At 37.5% G+C, this 20,374-nt stretch overlaps 1 protein-coding gene across 1 annotated transcript in view; it reads left to right on the top strand.

Annotated features, from left to right (window-relative positions):
- The first annotated feature begins 1,011 nt into the window (after positions 1-1,011).
- Positions 1,012-20,374, top strand: part of LOC145985600 (FAST kinase domain-containing protein 1, mitochondrial-like) — a 29,911-nt gene continuing 10,548 nt past the window's right edge. Inside the window, exons 1-4 of the mRNA XM_083119671.1 lie at positions 1,012-1,143; positions 3,178-3,298; positions 4,720-4,947; positions 13,374-13,482. Of these exons, the coding sequence (XP_082975797.1) occupies positions 1,012-1,143; positions 3,178-3,298; positions 4,720-4,947; positions 13,374-13,482 (590 nt within the window). The remainder of the gene's footprint in view (positions 1,144-3,177; positions 3,299-4,719; positions 4,948-13,373; positions 13,483-20,374) is intronic.

Raw genomic sequence — 20,374 nt, 5'->3', positions numbered from 1 at the left:
AAACCACCCAACAAGCTTCAGAATGGCACTTCGATAACGAGCTGAAACTGATAAAACCATGTCAATGTCTCAAAAATCAGTCATGTTGACTGTTTCCTTTGACTATCATGGTGTTATCCACTCGGAATTCCTTCCAGAGGGGCAAACAGTCAACAAACAATATTATTTAGGCATTATGAGGTGTTTGAGAGAGAATGTTCACCGGAAAAGGCCAGATTTGTGGAAGAACAATTCTTGGATTTTGAGCCACAATAATGCACCATCCCACACATCAATCCTTGTATGTGATTTTTTTACCACAAACTCAACGAATGCCACCAATCAAGCACCGTATTTACCAGATATGGTCCCATATGGCTTCTTTTTTTTTTTGGTCCCAAAGTCAAACTACCACTTTGTGGAAGACGTGAGTCCATTGAAGTCATAGAACAAAATTCGCGGAAGGAGCTGAAGACCATACCGGAAAGTGCCTATGAGAAGTGTTTCGACGACTAGATTATTTGTTGGCTTAAGTGTATTGCATCAAATGGGTCCTATTTTGAAGGCGACAAAATAAATTTGAATGATTAAACCAATATTTTAAGTTTTATTGAACAATTCCGAGTGTTTATTTGACAGAGCAGTATAATCATTGCAGTAAGTAGTAGAGTCTTGTACATTTTTCAGATGCCTGTAGGTAAAGAACTACAGGGTGAGGCAAAAGTCCGGCACCACCCTTTTAATTTGAAAACTACTTGACGGAGGGCGATAAAATTTCAGATATGGGTAATTGGCATGGGTGCACACCAGATGGGGATAGTGTGTATCATGGTGGCCATCTTGGAATTACATCCAGATTTTGAAATGGGAAAGGGGTCATGTAGCATATCATTTTACATGTGTATTTTCTCGGAAATAAGAATATGCCGTTATTTTTCCTCCAACTTTATTTGGTGAGGATATTTTCACAGTTCAAGTTCACATTTGGCGTAATGTAATGAGTTGGTATTTATTTGTTCCAAGTGATCTAACATGGCTCTAACCCTCCAAGGATGGATCATAATTGTTTTTATAAGTGGGGAGCGCAGTGCTAGGGTCATTGCAGAAGATTTCTATATCCAGCATCCAGAGAGAGATGACATCTCACATACCACAGTGTTGCGTGTAATGCAGAAGTTTAACCTTTACTGGCCCGATGATACCATATGGTATCATCAAAAGTAAGGTTGTACTGGCCCGATGATACCATATGGTATCATGGTGCTGATTACGAAATGGATGTCCTTTTTGGAACTTCATACTCTTATATGTGGGTGGAAACTCTGACACAGGTCTGGAGCAAGCCTGGGAAATTCACATTGATAACCAACCTCCCCTCCCTCCCTCCTCCCCCTTTCCCTCTCCGCAACATATCCATGCCAGATTTCCGAACAGAGTTTCACATTTTGGCTCATTCAACTTGTATGGCACCCAGTTACATGAAACATGTTTCATTCTCTTTGGAAACGTCCATTCTTTGAAAAGAATACTAAGGTTTGCGCCTTATCTCCAAAATAGCTGGAGAAGAGGGTGCAAACTCCAGATTTTTGTTTTTTTTTGCATTGAAATTTGGGGGTCATGCCCCCCCCCCCCCAAAGCCCCTCCTTCCTTGGTCCGGTGTTTTGAATTGTACAGGTTTGCATGAGCTGATGTTTTAGCTGCAAAACAAAACTTATCTGAAATAGATTGCTCCCATAGTGCCCGAGTTATAACAATTTTCCTCCAAAGAGTGTTCAAATTTAAAATTCCCGCCGAGAAGCCTGGACCAGAATGGGGTTACTTTCGTAAACCTGCTCGGCCGCCGTCTAAAGGTTAAGGAGACAGAATCCATGTGCGACGGAGAACGTAGTGGACGGCCGAGAACAGCTACCAACAAAGAAACAGCAGCGGCAATCGTGGTATCCCTGATCAAGAGACCGAAACACAGTACCTGGCATACTAACAAGTCATCCCTACAAAAGTCAAATGCAGTCGTTCTTAACTGAGAATGACCGACACAGGTAGTTTGCAGACTGGGCTTTGGCTTGTCGCAATGAGATCCCCAGTTCCTGAAAAATGTTCTGCTTAGCGATGAGGCCATATTATTTGTGAACGGTGAGGTAAATAAGCAGAATCATCATTATTGGTCAGATACGAACCCATAGTGGACAGATACTTGTAAGGAAGTCTGTGTGGCAAAGGTAATGGTGTGATGTGGGAAATGGAACACCCAAATTGTGGGACCTGTCTTCATCCATGGCAACCTGAATGGGGAGAGATCTGAGTATTCTCCAGGAAGATGTGTTCCCCTCACTGATGAACTCAGACGGCAAATTGCCAGCCTTTTTTCAGCAGGACGGTGCACCTCCGCACTATGCGTTATGTGTCAGGCAGTGGTTGGTTGAACAGCTCCCGGGTCGATGGATTGGTCGAAGGGGGACCACTGAGTGGCCACCTCATTCTCTGGACCTTACGCCCCTTGACTTTTACCTTTGTTGTCATCTTAAAGCCATAGTTTATAAAGAGAAAATCACAGAACTCCGACATCTCCAGCACTGGATCCAAGAAGCATGTGACTCTGTCGACCCTGCAGTGTTATTGTGTGTCCACGAGGACTGGCTGAAACTTCTTACATTGTGTGTAGCACAGAACTGGCAACACATAGAGCACATCTTGTAGGATGACAAATGTGAACTTCAACTGTAAAAATATCCTCACCAAATAAAGTTAAGGGAAAAATAACGGCATATTCTTATTTCTGAGAAAACGCACATGTAAAATTATATACTACATGACCCCCTTCCCATTTGAAAATTTTAATGTAATTCCAAGATGGCCACCATGAGACTCACTAGACCCATCTGGTGTGCACCAATGCCAATTACCCATATCTGAAATTTCATCGCCCTCCGTCAAGTCATTTTCAAATAAAAAGGGTGATGCCGGACTTTTGCCTCACCCTGTACAATGTGGGAAATGCAAAAACCTGGTAAAATTTTATGACAATTTTATTTGGGCATTTATTTGATATATGGGAATTTAAAAGCATGAGAACTCTTTTTTAAGTACTGTTTTCTATGTGTGAATACTCTTAAGAAATCTACATTTGAACTCCATTGCTCACATTGTTAATGTGTATTTATGTGGACGATTAGACAATAGATGTATTCTATTTTATAGGATAGAATTGATTTGCCATGGATTAAACTAGGATTTGAACTTGCAATACTTGGAAGTTTTCCAGAATCTCTCCTGCAGCGTGTGTTTGATAAGAAGTTTTTGGAAGTCTTTCTTGGCAGAAGTAAGTACTCCTAAAATATTTTTGCAAGTAAAACAAAACTTTTCTAAAAAAACAGGTAAGTTTTTGTAGTTAGTTTTTTTGCAGCAATTACACATTTAATAAATAAATTTTATTTAATAAATGAGTATACATTTAATAAAATAGTTGGATCGTTGTATGTTTTAAGTTCACTTTTCTACTACATGTTTGTTATTGTGGTGATAGGATAGGAAGGATGCGTTGACCAATCAGTGAACATGATCAAAGAGGCAGAAATGGGGAGGGGAAGGTTGTCATCCATAACTCTGAAATCATCATCATGTTATATGTTCCTCTGCGTAGTCAACCACTTTAGGCACTGCTGCAACAGAGAAAGATAAGCATGAAATCCTTTGTTTGCAGAGATGTTGCATGTATAAGGTGGAATCTAGAGAGCCTGTTTGTTTTTGTTGCAGTTAAATCTCTTTCTGGAGTGGACACTAATAAAGGTAAACTTCCCCATGCATATAGCACCATGCCATGATAGCACGTTTAGGGGATGTGAGGGTAGGGCCTCTCGATCTCTGTCATTTTGGAGGTGTTGTGATCAGCAACACACTCTGGCTGGCCACCTTTACCCCTCGCCCTCCCCATGGTTGCCCCCAAGTATCCATTGATTTAAGGCTGGATGAGCCCCAGAGCTGCTATATGCAGGAACAAGGCTGGAAATATTTCAAACTTGGACACCCTACTGACTAAACCACTGAGGCTCTCGAAGTTGACACTAATACCCATCTGATTAGAAATTGCCCTGAAATAAGACCCTGCAGGTCATTTGGATCACTTGAAAGTACACGTAGTGGTCTTGCATTTGAACAAGTCCCAATTTGTTTTAATGCACCAACAAATGTAATTCCAGTCACTTTAATTGTCCCTAGGTTTTCCCTCGTGTGTATATGAATCTAGAGTAGCCAAAAATGATTCCATATTTGCCATTGTCATATTTACAGTATTTTTAGCATTTCACCAGACACTGCTTATAAAATAATGCTTGTGCTGATATTTGCAAATAATCTTAGACATGTGTTACTGTCAAATGATGGAAGAGAACAGGCTTTACCAGCAAAGAGCAAAAGGTTTTTTCTTCTCTTTTTTCAGCACAAAACTAACAAAACTACATAATTTTATATTTATATAGGACCAAAAGTTTGTTGGAAAGAAAACTTTATTGCAAAAAGTAATAATAATTTGTAAAATAGTTAATAATAGGCATCCTTTGTAATTTTAGTAATTTTTTTAGGTTGTAGTTTCTGTTTTTAGGTCATATTTTAGTAGTTTTAAGAGCATAATGCATGCATATTTCTAACTTGCTGACAGAAACTATGGGTTTAGTAGGTAGCTATAAGCAAGCAGGTGATTTTAGAGTTGAAATAGTACTTACTCATGTTTTGATTTAAAAATAGAGAACAACTTTTTGGACTATATCCAACTGCTGCAACTGTACCAGGCAGTGGTCACCTTGTGTCCATCGTACCAAGGTCCGTTTCCTCCAGAAGATGTGATCCAAGCTGCTCTGGAGAAAAACAACCAGCTACAGAAGGAATTTCCTCTGCAAGGGGCTTTGGAAACTGCTCTTGGAGGACCTTCCTACATTCAAACAAAAATTTACACAAAATTAGGACATTTCATAGGTATGCAACATAAGTTAGGGGTGAATTTTCACCTCATAGTAAAGTGGATTTTATGGTAAAGCCTGTGTAGGCAAAATTGGGTAATGGAATGAGTTGAGTAATAGCGTATTTGTAGCATTAGTGTTAAGAGTGTTGGAGAGGGAGATACAAGAAAAAGGATAGGGACTCCTGTGGCCTTCATTAAATGTACATTTGTTTTCACCTTGAATGAATTAGATAAACCATGGATAAATTCAGTGTGAATTGAATGTGTTATGTTTCAAATGCTGTTGTCAAAATTCACTTGGTATATGCCATGAACCCTGATTTTACATTTCGTACACAAAACACTTAATTCTCCTGATCTCAATACAAGAAAATATTAAAAATTTTCCCTCTGATTTTGAAATTTTTAACCTCAGGCCCCTGGAAATAAAAAATGCCTGAGTCACTGTACTCTTCAGTGACCTGAACTATGTATGACAATTGTTGTCTATCAGATAATAGGGTATAAGAGGTGACCTTCTGGGGAAAAAAACTCTAACGTAACGTCTCTTTTATGCAGTACACCACTGGAACTGCATTCTTGCAAGCTATCAAGCAGTCTGGTGGCTGCACTTGCAGTCAGTGTTTTAATCCACTAACGGATTTTTGGTTGGGCTTTTTACAGTTTTTCCCCAAAGTGTTTCAAATCGATGACAATACATTACTTCCAGTCATCAGAAGATGTGGCGATGACCAACAAAAATAATAAAAACATTATTTTTTAAATGTATTAGGGAAGAACCAAAAAAACTCAGAATATTCCCAAATTTGTGCGGAATTAGTCAAATGGCAGCATAAAAAGACTAGAAATATCCAAGGGATTCGCAAAGTTTAGCGCATCGAAATGAGAGCCCAGGCCCACTATGGTTCATCTTGAGTGCAATACTGTTACATGTGACTATTCCAGCTGCCAAGACGAAATTCGATGCACTAAGACTAGCGCATCCATGATGTTTCGTTAGTGTTTGGCATGGTACAGCTGATCTCGGCAGTCACATCACGCGGTGCCAGGCATGGCTTTTAGCGCCTGAACGAAGATACAGAAGACTTGTTTTTCTTTTCTGTTATTGACAACATGTCATGCAATGCAGCTGGGCATTTTTCATCGTTGCCAAACTTGTTCCATTTTAACTTTAAAATTTAACAAAATTCAAGTCATATTCGGAAAGAAACATTTTTCCTGAAAATCTACTTGCTGACTTGGAAATACAGTTTAATCCAAATGTTTTTTATTCACAAGGTCTAAGAAAAGAACTGATAGTCTTTTATAGAACTGCACTAGGATAAATCGCCATGTAAATTTGTAAGCAAAAATTTAGACAACGCTTTTAAAGAAAGTTTTCCGTTTAGCTAAATGGCCGTATTATCTACTGAGAAAGACCCCTCTTGGAGTAATAAGAGGAAATAAAGAAATGTACGAGTTGTAGATTTCATAAATTCGCAAAGAACGCAGAAAGGCTAATGTTTCTGTTTCTGTACAAGTAAGATTTTAACTTCATTAAGCTTATTTTACATCGTAATTCATTGATGTAAATTTTTATATTTAATTACAGAAGAAATTCAAATTAATAAGATTTCATTATTCTCATCGTATGGACAGCTTATTTTATTTTATTATTCCTTTGTCGTTTAAATGTCTATTGTATTGCAGTGAGCTTTTAAATTTGAAAGGGCAATGACCTTGCTGTTTATCATGCAGAATTATTGCACCCCCCCCCCTTTTCCTGGTTAAAATATTGATTCTGATATTCGGCAAATCTTGCGATGACTACTTAAAAATGTCACGCCTCGCCACTGATTACTTGACTGAATTTTTCTTGTTCCACAGGTTTCATTTATCTCTATACTATGAAAGGACACTCATATCTAAATTTAAAGTACAACTTTCGACATGGAATTCATAGTTAGACATAAGCAGTAGTTGTAAAAATGCCGGCTTTTTTGAATGGATGATTTTATCCAAGTGTTATCTTCATATTTCAGTAGGCTTATTAAATATATCTATACAGTAGATACACACAGAATCTAATAGTATACTAATATAATTTTCAATGTTTGAATTTGGCATACAAACATGCACATAATGCAAAATAGCGACTAAACCTGGTCATAGAACAAGCCTTGTGTAGTGGTTCTCAACCGTTGTGAGGCCATAGGGAGGTAAATTATTTTTATAAAGTTGATGCATTGCTCAATTTTTTTTAAAAGTATGTACACAACATTGAATAAAAAATCCGGCCATTTTCCAACAACAGTATTCATAGGATCGGTCATTCCATCTCAAATCAACCGATAAAAAATATTTTTGAACCTTTAGGATTCACAGTTATTAGATTTTTTTGTTTATACATTGTACCTATTAAGAGGACAAAAACTGCCAAATTTCAGATTTTTTAGGCTCTTAGTTTTCGAGTTATTGACATTCAAAACAGCAAAAATCCCAAAATTTGACAACATTTTGAAATCTTTAAACAGCTGTAGATAAAAAACTATTTGACCAAGAGAGCTCAAATTTGTCATTCTCTTCTGCTTTTAATGAACTGTAATTTGAAATGCAACATGACTGTAGTATTTAAATTTTGTAATTTTTAAAAACTTGAAAAATGTTTTTTTGAAAATCTCAAAAACACAATTTTGATTTTTTTTGAAAAAAATGTATGTTTTGAAGACATGAATTGACTATTTGTGTGCAAAATTTTATAATGGGATGGCAATGGGTTCCTATGGATTTTTTTTTTTTTTTTGTAGTGTGTGCAAAATTTGCTAAATTTGTTGACTTCCATGTTAAAATCATAACTTAAGTTGAGTGGTTGATGATCAAGTCTTAATATTAGTCTATTTTATAAGTTTTGGACTACAAATACTTAGAGTTGCAAAAAAACTGGCTTTTTTGAATGGATGGTTTCTTTTCCGATAAAAAGCCACCTTTTGGGGGGGGGGACGTAAATTTTGCCTTTTTTTGGCTTTTTACTAATTATAGCTAACCTATTTCACTTGAAGTTACTGTTATGAGTTTACAGGTTTGTAATGGCATATTTTACAACTAGCTAATAAAATACATGATGTAGTAGCCAAGAGACAGATATTGGTCAATCCCAGTGGACACACATTACATAGGGATTCAGATACAATTTTAACCCTAGCTTACCGTGGGGGGGGGGAGAGGTGCCTCGCAGGCCCACCACCTCTATTTTTTAGATTTTTCAACTGTTTCAAAATAAATTACAGTGTTCCCTAGAGTGTTCCCAATATTTCTGTATTACTATTGTAATACATACAGTTTAAATGCAATGTAATTAGGAGGCAAAATGCACTTGGTGGACATGTCGGGCACCATCTTTGAATTAGTCTCATTCGAGAGACTCATGCCAGTGACGGTTGGTTGGTAATGATGGTACTTAATTATTGTAATTATTATATTAAAAAAACAACTGCACCTCTACAAACAAAAATGCATTATTAAAAATTTATTATGGATTTTGTGAGTTTTAGTGAATGATAAAATATATGTGAGACACTCATGCAATAATTGGTTATTATTATTTGTTAATGATAGTAATTTTTGTAATTATTATAATTAATAAATAACTGCACATATACAGGGTGATTGGTAATTCGACCTATTCCTGGAAAGGGGTAATACTAGATCACGTTTGCAACAAATTTGACCCTATGCACCAGGGGTTTCGAGTTATTGCAGTTTGTAGATTTTCGTGACATATTCCGACTTGCGACCAAAAAACTACTACGCCTTGGCACTTAATCGACATGTTGCTAACAGCTGAAGAATGAGTGACTACTGGGAAAAAAATTCATTCCCAAAATTTCCATACCCACAGAAAGAAACAGTCATTGGAGCACACGTCATGAAGAAATTTGGAAATTATCGTTTAAATCGAAGAGGATTATTCAAAAAAAATGGTAATACACTTAGCGTAAAAATTACGGAAAAAACTTCATTTCATAAGCTCTCCAAAACTATATAAATGTTGTCAACTAGCACACGGGTTGGGCGGAAAATCTGAATAAAAAGCAGAGAAGGCACGTTGTAGACCCCCATCATCTGACAAGAATTCTGTGGACAGACAAATCCAAATTCGAACGCGATGGTGTTACGAATTTTCATAATGCACATAAGGGTCATAACCCAAGAAAATCTAAGGAAAAGGCTCACCACAGAAAATTCTCACTAAATGGGAATCATCCACAATCACAATCCACAATGTGATCGGGCCATTCATTCTGCCAAAAAACCTAAACTGCATTACCTACGGAAACTAAGGGAAGAATTGACGATGCTGCTGGAGGATGTGCCGCTCGCCACAAAAAGGGGTATGATTTACCAACATGGTGGCTGCCCAGCGCACTATTTCCAGGGTGTGCTATAGTGCCTGGACGACAATTATCCCATGCAATGGATTGGTTGAGGCGGCCCGACACCCTGACCAGCAATGTGTCTGGATTTGACGCCATGCGACTTTTACATTTGGGCTCACATGAAAGAGTTAGTCTACAGTACACCAGTGGATTCCCAAGAAGAGTTGAGAGAGAGAACTGTGACAGCCACCCAATACATAAGAGACAGAGTGTCAACGCGAGTGATTGTGTCTGAAGTACGCTGAAGGCTGCTTGCTTGCATAAGTAACTGGAGAGGCAATTAGAACAGTATTTGTAGTTTTCGTAACAGTTAATTCTGACAACCTGGAATCATGAGAATGGTAAATAACATTATTATTTCACTCATTTTCGTTCCTTTATTTCTCACAACCGACAACTTATTTTCACTTTACAGAAAGGTCTACAACGTGTCTTCTCCGCTTTTTATTCAGATTTTTCCCCCAACCCGTGTGCCAGTTGACAACATTTGTATCTTTTTGGAGAGCTTTTGAAACTAAGTTTTCGTAATTTTTACGCTAAGTGTGTTACCATTTTTTTGAATAATCCTCTTCGATTTAAACGATAATTTCCAAGTTTCTTCATGACGTGTGCTCCAATGACTGTTTCTTTCTGTGGGTATGGAAATTTTGGGAATGAATTCTTTTCCCAGTAGTCACTCATTCGTCAGCTGTTAGCAACGTGTCGATTAAGTGCCCAGGGTGTAGTAGTTTTTTTCACAATTAGTAGTTTTTTGGTCGCAAGTCGGAATATGTCACGAAAATCTACAAACTGCAATAGCTCGAAACCCATTGATTTCCGACCCCCGGTGCATAGGGTCAAATTTTTTGCAAATGTGCTCTAGTATTACCCCTTTCCAGGAATAGGTCGAATTACCAATCACCCTGTATAATCAGCAAAGGAAGCAGTGATTCAATAATAAAACAGTTTCTTGAATTTTAATGATAAAAAAAAAGTGTGAGCCTGGGAGACACCCCCCGATACTAAAGTGTCTTGTAGGGCATGGGTAAGCTAGGGTTAAAACTAAACGTGTAGTCCTGATGAGCACATCTGACCATGAAATGTACTTGAAACAAACTTTTACATGTTTGTGTCTCAATTTAAATGTCATAAAATATGAAACAAATGTTAATATCAAAATATTCAATGTTTTGGGAAAATTAAAAATCTTTACTGTTCACAACACATATGCAGAAGTATACATATTATGTGAATGTGTGTATGTAACCTGTTTAATGGAGCTTTGAGACTAAAGCGACACGTGGCTCTTGGAAACAAACCCTTAGAAGTAAAAGCAACCTTTCGAACCGAAGAAACTGCAAGCTGCAAGTGTTGCTTGTCACTTGGCCTGTACAGTTTTGTCAGTGAACTTTCAGACCGAAGCAACAAGTGGCATGTGTCACTTGGAAGCAGACCCTCGGTAATCCTTTTGAACTGAAGTGCGACAATGAGCTAAACATATCACTTGCATGTTGCTCGGACTATAATGTTTTCTCAATGGCATGCATCGTGCTGCTTCGGTCTGTTGTTATTGCATGCACAGTGAATGTTTTGCTTCATACTGAAGGAGACTGTGTCGCTTGTCATCTGTGACTTCAGTCTGAAAGCTCCTTCAATAGCACGCATCATGTTGCCTCGGTCTTGTTTGTGTATACTTGCTTGCTTAGACTGAAGGGGCATTTGTCACTTCAATGTGACCCCCTGTCATGTGTTGCTTCGGTCTGAATGTTCTCTACTTAATAAGATTGTTAGCTACTTCATCAGAGATTAAGATTTAATGTAGCCTGTAAATCGCAGAGAACAAATTGCAAGTACGGTTGTTGAAAAAAGGCCAGCTTTTTGATAGAATATTCCTTTTATAATCATGAATGGCCCTCTGGAGTGAAATGAAATAAAGTAATGTTGTCTTGTAATAAGAAGGGGTCTGAGGTTCAGTGCTCAGTGGAGGCAGAGTGATTCGGAGATCATTTCAAACTGTAGGTGCAGTCCAGATTTCTGAAATAATTTTTTATTTATTTTTTATTTTTTAATTTTTTCAGCCAGTCTTATTTGCTTCTGCTTCAGTTTTAGTGCCAGTGTTTTTCAACAGCCGGCCGTGAAAAAAAATCTGTTGCACCCAGGGGTTGGCGACTAATTTAAATATAATTTTATATTTGACAGCAAGTCTATACATCATTCAACTATGATTATGCCATAGTTGATATATTAATATTAATTAAGCCTGCATATTAATTTCCATGTAAACTTTAAAGATCAGTAAAGTATTGGAGTGAAATTTTTGGGTTCAGGGCATCGATTTGTAAGAAATAAATTTACTGGGCTGTGGTCTCACAAAGGTTGACAACCACTGCAACAAGCAGCCAAAATACATCACTAGTTGCTCCGTGACGAGGTTTAGCGGCCATTTAATCAAATTATACATGATGTACTGGAAAGCCAGAATACAAATATATTTTACTGAACACAAAATTTAATGTAAAGAGATTTGATACTAGATTTTCAAAAGGTAGAGCAGTATTTTCTTTTTTGCTTCATGTACATGTTTGTGTAACAAATTCAAACATGGAAAATCATATCATACTATTGGTTTCTATTAAAAACACATACAAAACTACTCTAGTTATGTGAATATGTTTATACTACATAGATATATCTAACAAGCCTACCGAAATATGAAGATAATACTGAAAGAACCACCCATTCAAAAAGCCAGCTTTTTTGAAAACACTGTTTATGTCTAGCTATGAATTTCATATTGTAAATTGTATTTAATATTTAGAAATGAGTGTCTATTTTACAGTAGGGAGATAAACGAAAACCATGGAACAGAAAAAATACTGCCAATTCCTATATTTTCATTGATTTGAGACACTTTTGTGGAAAAAGCCAAAAGAGCCCAACCAAAAAAGCCACAGTAAAAAAAACCTCCTGTTTTTTTTCCAAAAAAGCATTTTTTTTCGACCACTTCCAACTCTACAAATAATATAAAAATTTGTAATATTTATCACTTTTAATATCTGGTAATCAAATTGAAAAATATGTATTTGTGTTTACATTTTAGAATAGGATACAAATACAATGTCTTAATATCTAAAAAAATATGCATACGTAATATTCATAATAAACTAAACAAGCATTTTTATCAACCACAGACCGCACATTAGTAGTTTACAATCTATTCATTTGCGTGTGTGTGTTTGTGCCTATGCAGAAGTGGGGGGGGGGGGGGATGGAACAATGCATTAATGATTACCCACTATTAGTTGATACTCAAGTTCCAAAGTCGCCACATATCACTGTAAACAATCAAGAAATACAGCTAGTTATTCCTCGTGAGACTTGTTCCTTTTCTGTTATGACTCGTAAAACTGAAGAATACTTCACATGTCTGATCTCTCATCAATATGTTGTATTAAGAGGCATGATTTAAATACTTTTTATTCTTCATATACATGTAAGGGGGATTTCAGACCAAAACATATACCTGTAAGGGGGATTTCAGACCAAAACAACAAGTGACATGTGACAAGCGACAGTAAGGATTCAAACCAAAGTGACAAACAAGCAGCACGGGTCCCTCGATTCTATAAGCAAGCATTTGCAGTACATGCGTGAACAACAGGCCGAGGCGACATGATGCCCTTTATTAAGAAAACGACCCAGTCCAAGCAAATTGCAAGGGACAAGCAACGTGTGTTGCTTGTTGCATGTCACTTTGGTCTGAAAGCTCCTCAAATTTTAATATCTATATCAGTGCTTTTTTGGTAAAAATTCATATCAGTCCATCTCTCATAAAAAGTGTACCAAAGATCTGCCTAAGATAACTGTTGTAACAAGGGAAGCAGTCAGTTAAACCAGATTGACTCTCTCAGGTTCACCTCAATCCCTGAAGATGAGGTTCACGTTAGCTCTTGAAAGTTTAGGAACATTTCTAGAATCTCTTTAGTATTTGTTGCCAAGAAAGCTTGCAGGCAGACTTTAATCAAGATCATTTCTAATTTTTTCAGATCATATGATAGTTATGAGGAAGGGAGGCTATCCTGTTGCACTAAACCAGATCTTTGAAGGAGAACAAACTTATGTAGAAAATTTTAGCCTTCCTGTAGATAGTCAGATGTAAGTACAACTTTCCGTGCTTTATTATGAGATGTAACTTACTTTTTATATGCATGTAACATACAATCACTTTTTCTTCAGAGATTTGTTTTTAAGAAAAATGTACATGGTAAAATTATATGGTGGAACGTTAATTTTACATCCTCCTTAAATTTGCACATTGGATGGTAATTCACTTATTTTTTTCTATAAGTAACAGAAATTAACTCTATGAAAGCTTTTTGTACAGGTTGAAACATTGCCAGCAATAAACAATTTCTGCTTGGGATTTCATAGTTAGTATACAATAAAATGTAGATACTTAAAGCTACTTACGTTAGTGAGTATTGATTTTAACGATAACTACATTTCAGGATTCCACTGATCTCTTCATCAGGTTACCAAACCAGGCCAGTGTAACTACACCTTACCTGCGTCAGATATGACAAGGACTTGGGAATTTATAATGGGTGGAAAGGAATGAAAAGGAACATTTAGTCATCTGACACCATGTACATAAAACTGCCATGTTCCAACTGTAAAACAGTGATCTAAAAAGCCTTTTGAGCACAAGGCTTAACACACAAACACGTTAAAAGACTGATCTAAATGGCCGTGTGAACACAGGGCTTAACACACAAACACGTTAAAAGACTGATCTAAAAGGCCGTGTGAACACAGGGCTTAACACACAAACATGTTAAAAGCCCCACTTAGATGCGCACGTCGCAACATGGAATTTCCATGTTCTTGCATTGTACACCTAAGGACAAGAGGTACAGTTCCCTTCATGTTAGTGTGACGAGCTGAAGATAATGCAAGCTGCTATTGGGCAGAACCTGGAATTTTACATGACCACTTATGAACAGTGACCATACCAGTGGCATCTCGTGGCCTCAAATTTGGCCGGGGCTTATTTTTTAAAGAATTTTAAATATAATGACAATTCACATGAATTACAAAAAAAAGGTATTTTTTTCTTCTAGACTACAAAACTGGACTTACTTTTTTGAAAGAATTTAAAATGTAATGACAAATTACATGAATTACAAAAAAATGTGTGTTTATCTTCTTCTAAACTACAAAACTGGACTTATTTTTTTAAAGAATTTAAAATATAATGGCAATTCACATGATTACAAAAGAAACAGGTATTGTTGTGAAACATACCTTTCTACGAACGTTGATTCCTGTTCTTCTGCTCAGCAAATTTTGTTATTACTTTTTCGTTGAAGCCCTCCTTGTTTGAAATGTATTCTATCTCTATTGTAAGCAAGTGCCAAGGCATTTGGTCTGTCTTGTCCCATTGCATTTCTAAGCAGGTTTTAATACGCTTCAATGTGCTGAAACATCGTTCAGATTCAGCTGTTGCCACTGGAGTTATTAAAACTATGTTTGTCATTTTTACTGTTTCTGAAAAGGTATCCTCTAAATAATTTTAAATAAAAAATGAATGCAATCTACTGATAGAGTTTATGTTTTTCAACTCTTCACTTTGTTTGTCATTTTTACTGTTTCTGAAAAGGTACCCTCTAAATAATTTTAAATAAAAAATGAATGCAATCTACTGATAGAGTTTATGTTTTTCAACTCTTCACTACAATAAAGAACACGAACTTCCCTTTAGTTTTCCCTCTTCTATGAAGGGTTAATAAATCTGGGAAGATGCCTCTGTTTAAAGATTGTTCTCTTTCATTATGTCCTCGTAGAGCAAGTTCATGTCGACCACAGAATTTTAAGCAATCGATAATTCTATTTAATATATGCCTATTTTTCCGGACAAATTCATTGTGTCTTGTAATTGACAGCCTATGTCCTTCATCAATTTTTGTTCGAACTTCAACCCTGCCAAACTCACTCAAACATAGCGAATGAAAGCCACCAAAACACTACAGAAGAACATGCGAGATCGAACGCGACGCAACGGAGCTAGCCCCGAATCAGCACTCAAATCCATTGCACTCTTCCCTCCTCTCTCTGCTAGCATGTGACCTTCACTGTAGCATAGGTGGGTGTAGGCCACGCCTTCCTTTGCGACGTGCCCCGGAAAACGATAATTGACATCAATGCCGCTAGGAGTGCTGTTGTATCCATTGCAACAGACGATGAATTTACATGGGTAAAAATCGCCTTTTAACAGACTGTGTGATAGTTTTGCGTTATGGTGATTGATAATTATGTGAATTCGTCTGTTTTTCTTTAGGGGCTAAGCCCCGGAAGCCCCAAGGGACGAGATGCCACTAGACCATACGTCCCGTTTTGACCAGGGCAGTCCTGTTTCAGAGTCATGTCCCAGTCATCCCGTCGATATTAAAAAAACTATTTGTCCCATTTTACAAAAGTAGGAGTTAGCTTGAAAACGAAATCCAAATCTGAGATATATTTCATGCTAAAAGAAAATGAAAAGAAATTTTAAACTAGCGCCATAGCAACATTGTGGCAAAAGCTGGACTGCATTTCAAGCACATCATAACAATGAAAATGTTCCACTGTCATCAAGAATGTTCGAACAGACAGCAGTTTTCTGTTCAAGTTAGCTCGAGTTACAATTTGTATTGCTTTGGGTGCTCCGTTATTTGTAGAGCAAAGAATAACCATAGCCAAGAAGTGTATATATAATTTCAATATGAACCTGCAACAAAATTTTTAATTCCTGCATCTTGACACAAACTCAAATGACAAATCTCGCGTTATATGTCAGATGTGTGGGGAGTTTTATGAACGGTTGGACAAGAATAAAGTTGTTGATCAAAAAGGACCAGAAACACTATACAAATGTTTATAATTTCAAGAGACGAGGTGGGGGGAGGGGGGTAAACTGACCTTTTTAGGATGTCTTGTTTTGGGGTAAAAATATTATGGTCACCCTACTTATGGAAGTATTATTTTTCAAGTCCTCCAGGAATATGCTACTTAATACAGCTGCACAAAGCTCATATAACAGTTGGGCTGAAAAGTTTGTAGGCTAACATAGTAAAAAATATTTTTTTGACAAAATTCGATTTTATTATTCAATATAGTTGCCTTCGAGGGCGATACAACGATTATAGCGGTCATACAATTTTTCGATGCCATTTTTATAGTACGATTTCTCTTTAGCCTCAAAATAGGCCTCAGTTTCGGCGATTACCTCTTCATCAGTGCTAAATTTCTTTCCAGCGAGCATTCTTTTAAGGTCTGCAAACAGGAAAAAGTCACTGGGGGCCAGATATGGAGAATATGGTGGATGGGGAAGCAATTTTATTACGGTTGAATATCGCTAAACATTGCTCCGAATCATCAAAACGTTGTTGCTTTTGATCGATTGTGAGCATGCGCGGCACCCATTTTGCACACAGCTTTCGCATGTTCAAATATTCATGCACAATATGTCCAATACGTTCCTTTGATATTTTTAAAGTCTCAGCTATCTCGATCAACTTCACTATACGATCATTTAAAATTATTTTGTGGACTTTTTTGATGTTTTCGTCGGTAACAGCCTGTTTGGGGCGTCCACTGCGTGCATCGTCTTCGATGCTCATTTCGCCTCGTTTAAATTTAGCAAACCACTTCTCAACGGTTGATTTTCCTGGTGCAGAGTCCGAATAATGTTTATCAAGCCAAGCCTTGGCTTCAACAGTATTTTTTTTCGCCAAAAAGCAATGCTTTATTAACACACGAAATTCTTTTTTTATCCATTTTTTCACAATAACAAAAGCTGCTTCACTCACAATGCTATATCTCACGAACTAATTATCCGGCAGCTGTGAAATTTATACACGTATCTTTTGAAGGTTAGTACTAAGTAAAAATCACATGTATTTAATTCTAGTAACGCCATCTATGAGTCAGCCTACGAACTTTTCAGCCCAACTGTTACAGAAAGAAATAAAAGTTCAAGAAAAATAACTGGAATTTATGGAAAATGCCAAAACATTGCTCTGATTAGTGAAAACTTTAACATGAAATGTGAGCTTTTTTATTCTTCATAAGAAATACATGGAAGTAGAAACTGCTCTAACTTAATAACCAACTTAAAGAGTCACTTAGAACTACAGTGTGAGGAGACACACACGATATAGAAATTACATTTTGACAGAATTGAAATAAACATGCACCTTTATGTGAAACATACATCATCATATTAATACATGGGTATTCAAAAAGAATTGTACAAAAGCAAAGTGATAAGAGATACAAAAGCAATTCTAGTTGGAAAGAACAAAGGAAGGTTGTAAATTTACGTGGGCAATTACAGATGTTGGATATGAGCACCCTGGGTAACACGACAGATGTCAAAACGATAATCCATCCATTTCTTGTCAGACGTGTTCCAACACATCCTCGGTTATCAGCTCCACTGCATGAGAGATGCGCTGCTTTAACCTTTCGACCGCAGAGCGGGTTTTCAAAAGTAGCCTCTCTCTGGCTGCCACCTTTAAGCGTGATTTTTAAATTTTACACTTATTTCAGAAAAACGTTACATCTCGGAGACTATTTGAGCAATCTACTTCAGGTAACTGTTGTTTTGCAGCTAGAACATCAGGGGATGCAACTGTGCAGAAATCAAAACACCAAAGCCAATAAGAGCGGTTGGGTGGGCCTTGGCCCCCAACTTTCAATGAAAAAGATCATAAAAATGTAGTTTTTTTCACATATTCGATAATGTAATGCACCCAAGAACATGAAATGACTTTCATTCGGTTGAGAAGGACCATTCTTTGAAAATAAGGCTAAAGTTTGCCTCCCCTTCCCAAAATAGCAGGGAAAGAGGGGCAAACTCCCCATTTTTATGATATTTTCATTGAAAGTTGGGGCCCGCGGCCTGCCCAACCCTTCTTATTAGCTTTGGCATTTTGATTTCTGCACGATTGCATGCCCTGATGTTTTAGCTGCAAAACAAAAGTTACCCGAAGTAGATTGGTCAAATATTCTACGAGTTATAACATTTTTTCGGTTTCGCCGAGGCCTTTTGGCGCGAATTTCAAATTCGTACACTTATTTGACAAAAAATGTTATATCTCCTAGACTATTTGACCAATCTACTTCGGGTAACTTTTGTTTTGCAGCTAGAACATCAGGCCATGCAACTGTGCAGAAATCAAAACTGCAAAGCCGATAAGAGGGGTTGGGTGGGCCGTGGCCCCCAACTTTCAATGAAAAAAATCATAAAAATTGGGAGTTTTTTCACATATTCTATAATGTAATGCACCCAGGAACATGAAATGACTTTCATTCGGTTGAGAAAGGACCATTCTTTGAAAATAAGGCTAAAGTTGCCTCCCATGCAAAAAATAGCGGAGAAAGATGGTGCAAACTCCCCATTTTTTGATATTTACATTGAAAGTTGGGGCCGTGGCCCACCGAACCCCTCTTATTGGCTTTGGCATTTTGATTCCTGCATGGTTGCATGCCCTGATGTTCTAGCTGCAAAACAAAAGTTACCCGAAGTAGATTGGTCAAATAGTCTACTAGTTACAACATTTTTTGTGAAATAAGTGAACAAATTTAAAATTCGCACCAGCTTTCATAAGTAACTTGGGAGTCGGGAGGGGGGAGGGCAGTCCTGGGTGGGGGGGGGTTCTTCCACATGACATTTCAAAGTTCTATCTCAACATCTGTCAGCGTTTACAACCTCACATACAAGTATGAAGCTCCTAAAAGCACATGAACTTTTTAATCAGCATGATGGGTCACCAGTGACCCATCGGCCGACTTCAGCCGAGTAAAGGTTAAATTATCCAGGTCCTGTCGTAATGGAGGAACGTACAGTGTCTTTTACAAACCCCCTAAAAATATGTCGCATGGAGTAAGATCTGGGGATCGTGGAGGCCAAATCTTGATTCCCGGTACGGCCAATCCAACGACCTGGTCAGGTGGCTTTGAGGTACGCATGAACAAGGTGTGGAAGTGGGGAGGAGCACAATCCTGTTGAAAGATGGAATTCGGAATATCTTCCTCCAGTTGTGGCATGAGCCATTCCGATAACATGTCTAGGTAGGTCTGGCCAGTAACAGTGGCTTCGGCTAAAAAGAAAGATCCGTCTGTACACTTTCCGTCTGCTTATTGCACAAAACACATTCACTTTTGGTGAGTCTCTTTCCTGCTGCACTATGGTATGAGGGTGTTCTGTACTCCAGACCCTAATGTTATGGCGATTCACTTTCCTGCTAACATGAAATGTCACTTCATCACTAAACACTAACCTGTCAGCAAATCCATCCTCTTCTTCAAACAGATTCTGTATTTCAATGCAGAAGGTCTGCCATTTTGGCATATCTGCATTTTTCAGTGCCTGCATGAGTTGCAATTTGGATGGTTTAAATCATAGACACTTTCTTAGAATACACCATACAGTGGGTTGTGGCACATTAAGTTCTTTACTTGCTTGCTTTGTCGCTTTTCTGGGACTCATTTGAAAAGCAGCACAAATCCTATCCACTGTCTCCCTTGACGTTCCTGGTCGACCGGGAATTTTCTACTGCAGAGACATCCAGTTGATTCAAACTTCTGCACCCAGCATGTAATGCAGTGTCTATGTGGAGGTCGTTTCTTGAATTTAGCACGAAAGTGTGTCTGAACTGTAACAACTTCCCCTATTGGTGCAAATTCCATTACGCAGTATGCTTGCTCTACCTTCGTTGTTCCCATTTTAGCTATCAACATCAAGTAGCGCCTCTAGTGGATTTTACATCAACTACAACCACAGGCTATAAATTTACAACCTTCCTTTTGTTCTTTCTAGTAGAGGAAACGAACTGGAAAAAAAGGGCCTAACCCGGAAATATTTGCAACACAAATGTTTTTTGTGCCATATTGTGCGGAATGGTATAGTGAATAATATATTAAAAATCCACCATCCAAATGTTTGGGGAAAATCCGCCATCTTGGAAAATGGCAAAAATTCAACTTAAAAATTAAAAATAATTAA

The sequence above is a fragment of the Lepisma saccharinum genome, chromosome 3, assembly GCF_977018435.1.
Source record: "Lepisma saccharinum chromosome 3, izLepSacc3.1, whole genome shotgun sequence".
In the NCBI taxonomy this organism is placed as follows: Eukaryota; Metazoa; Arthropoda; class Insecta; order Zygentoma; family Lepismatidae; genus Lepisma; species Lepisma saccharinum.
This window is presented reverse-complemented; position numbering and strand designations above follow the sequence as displayed.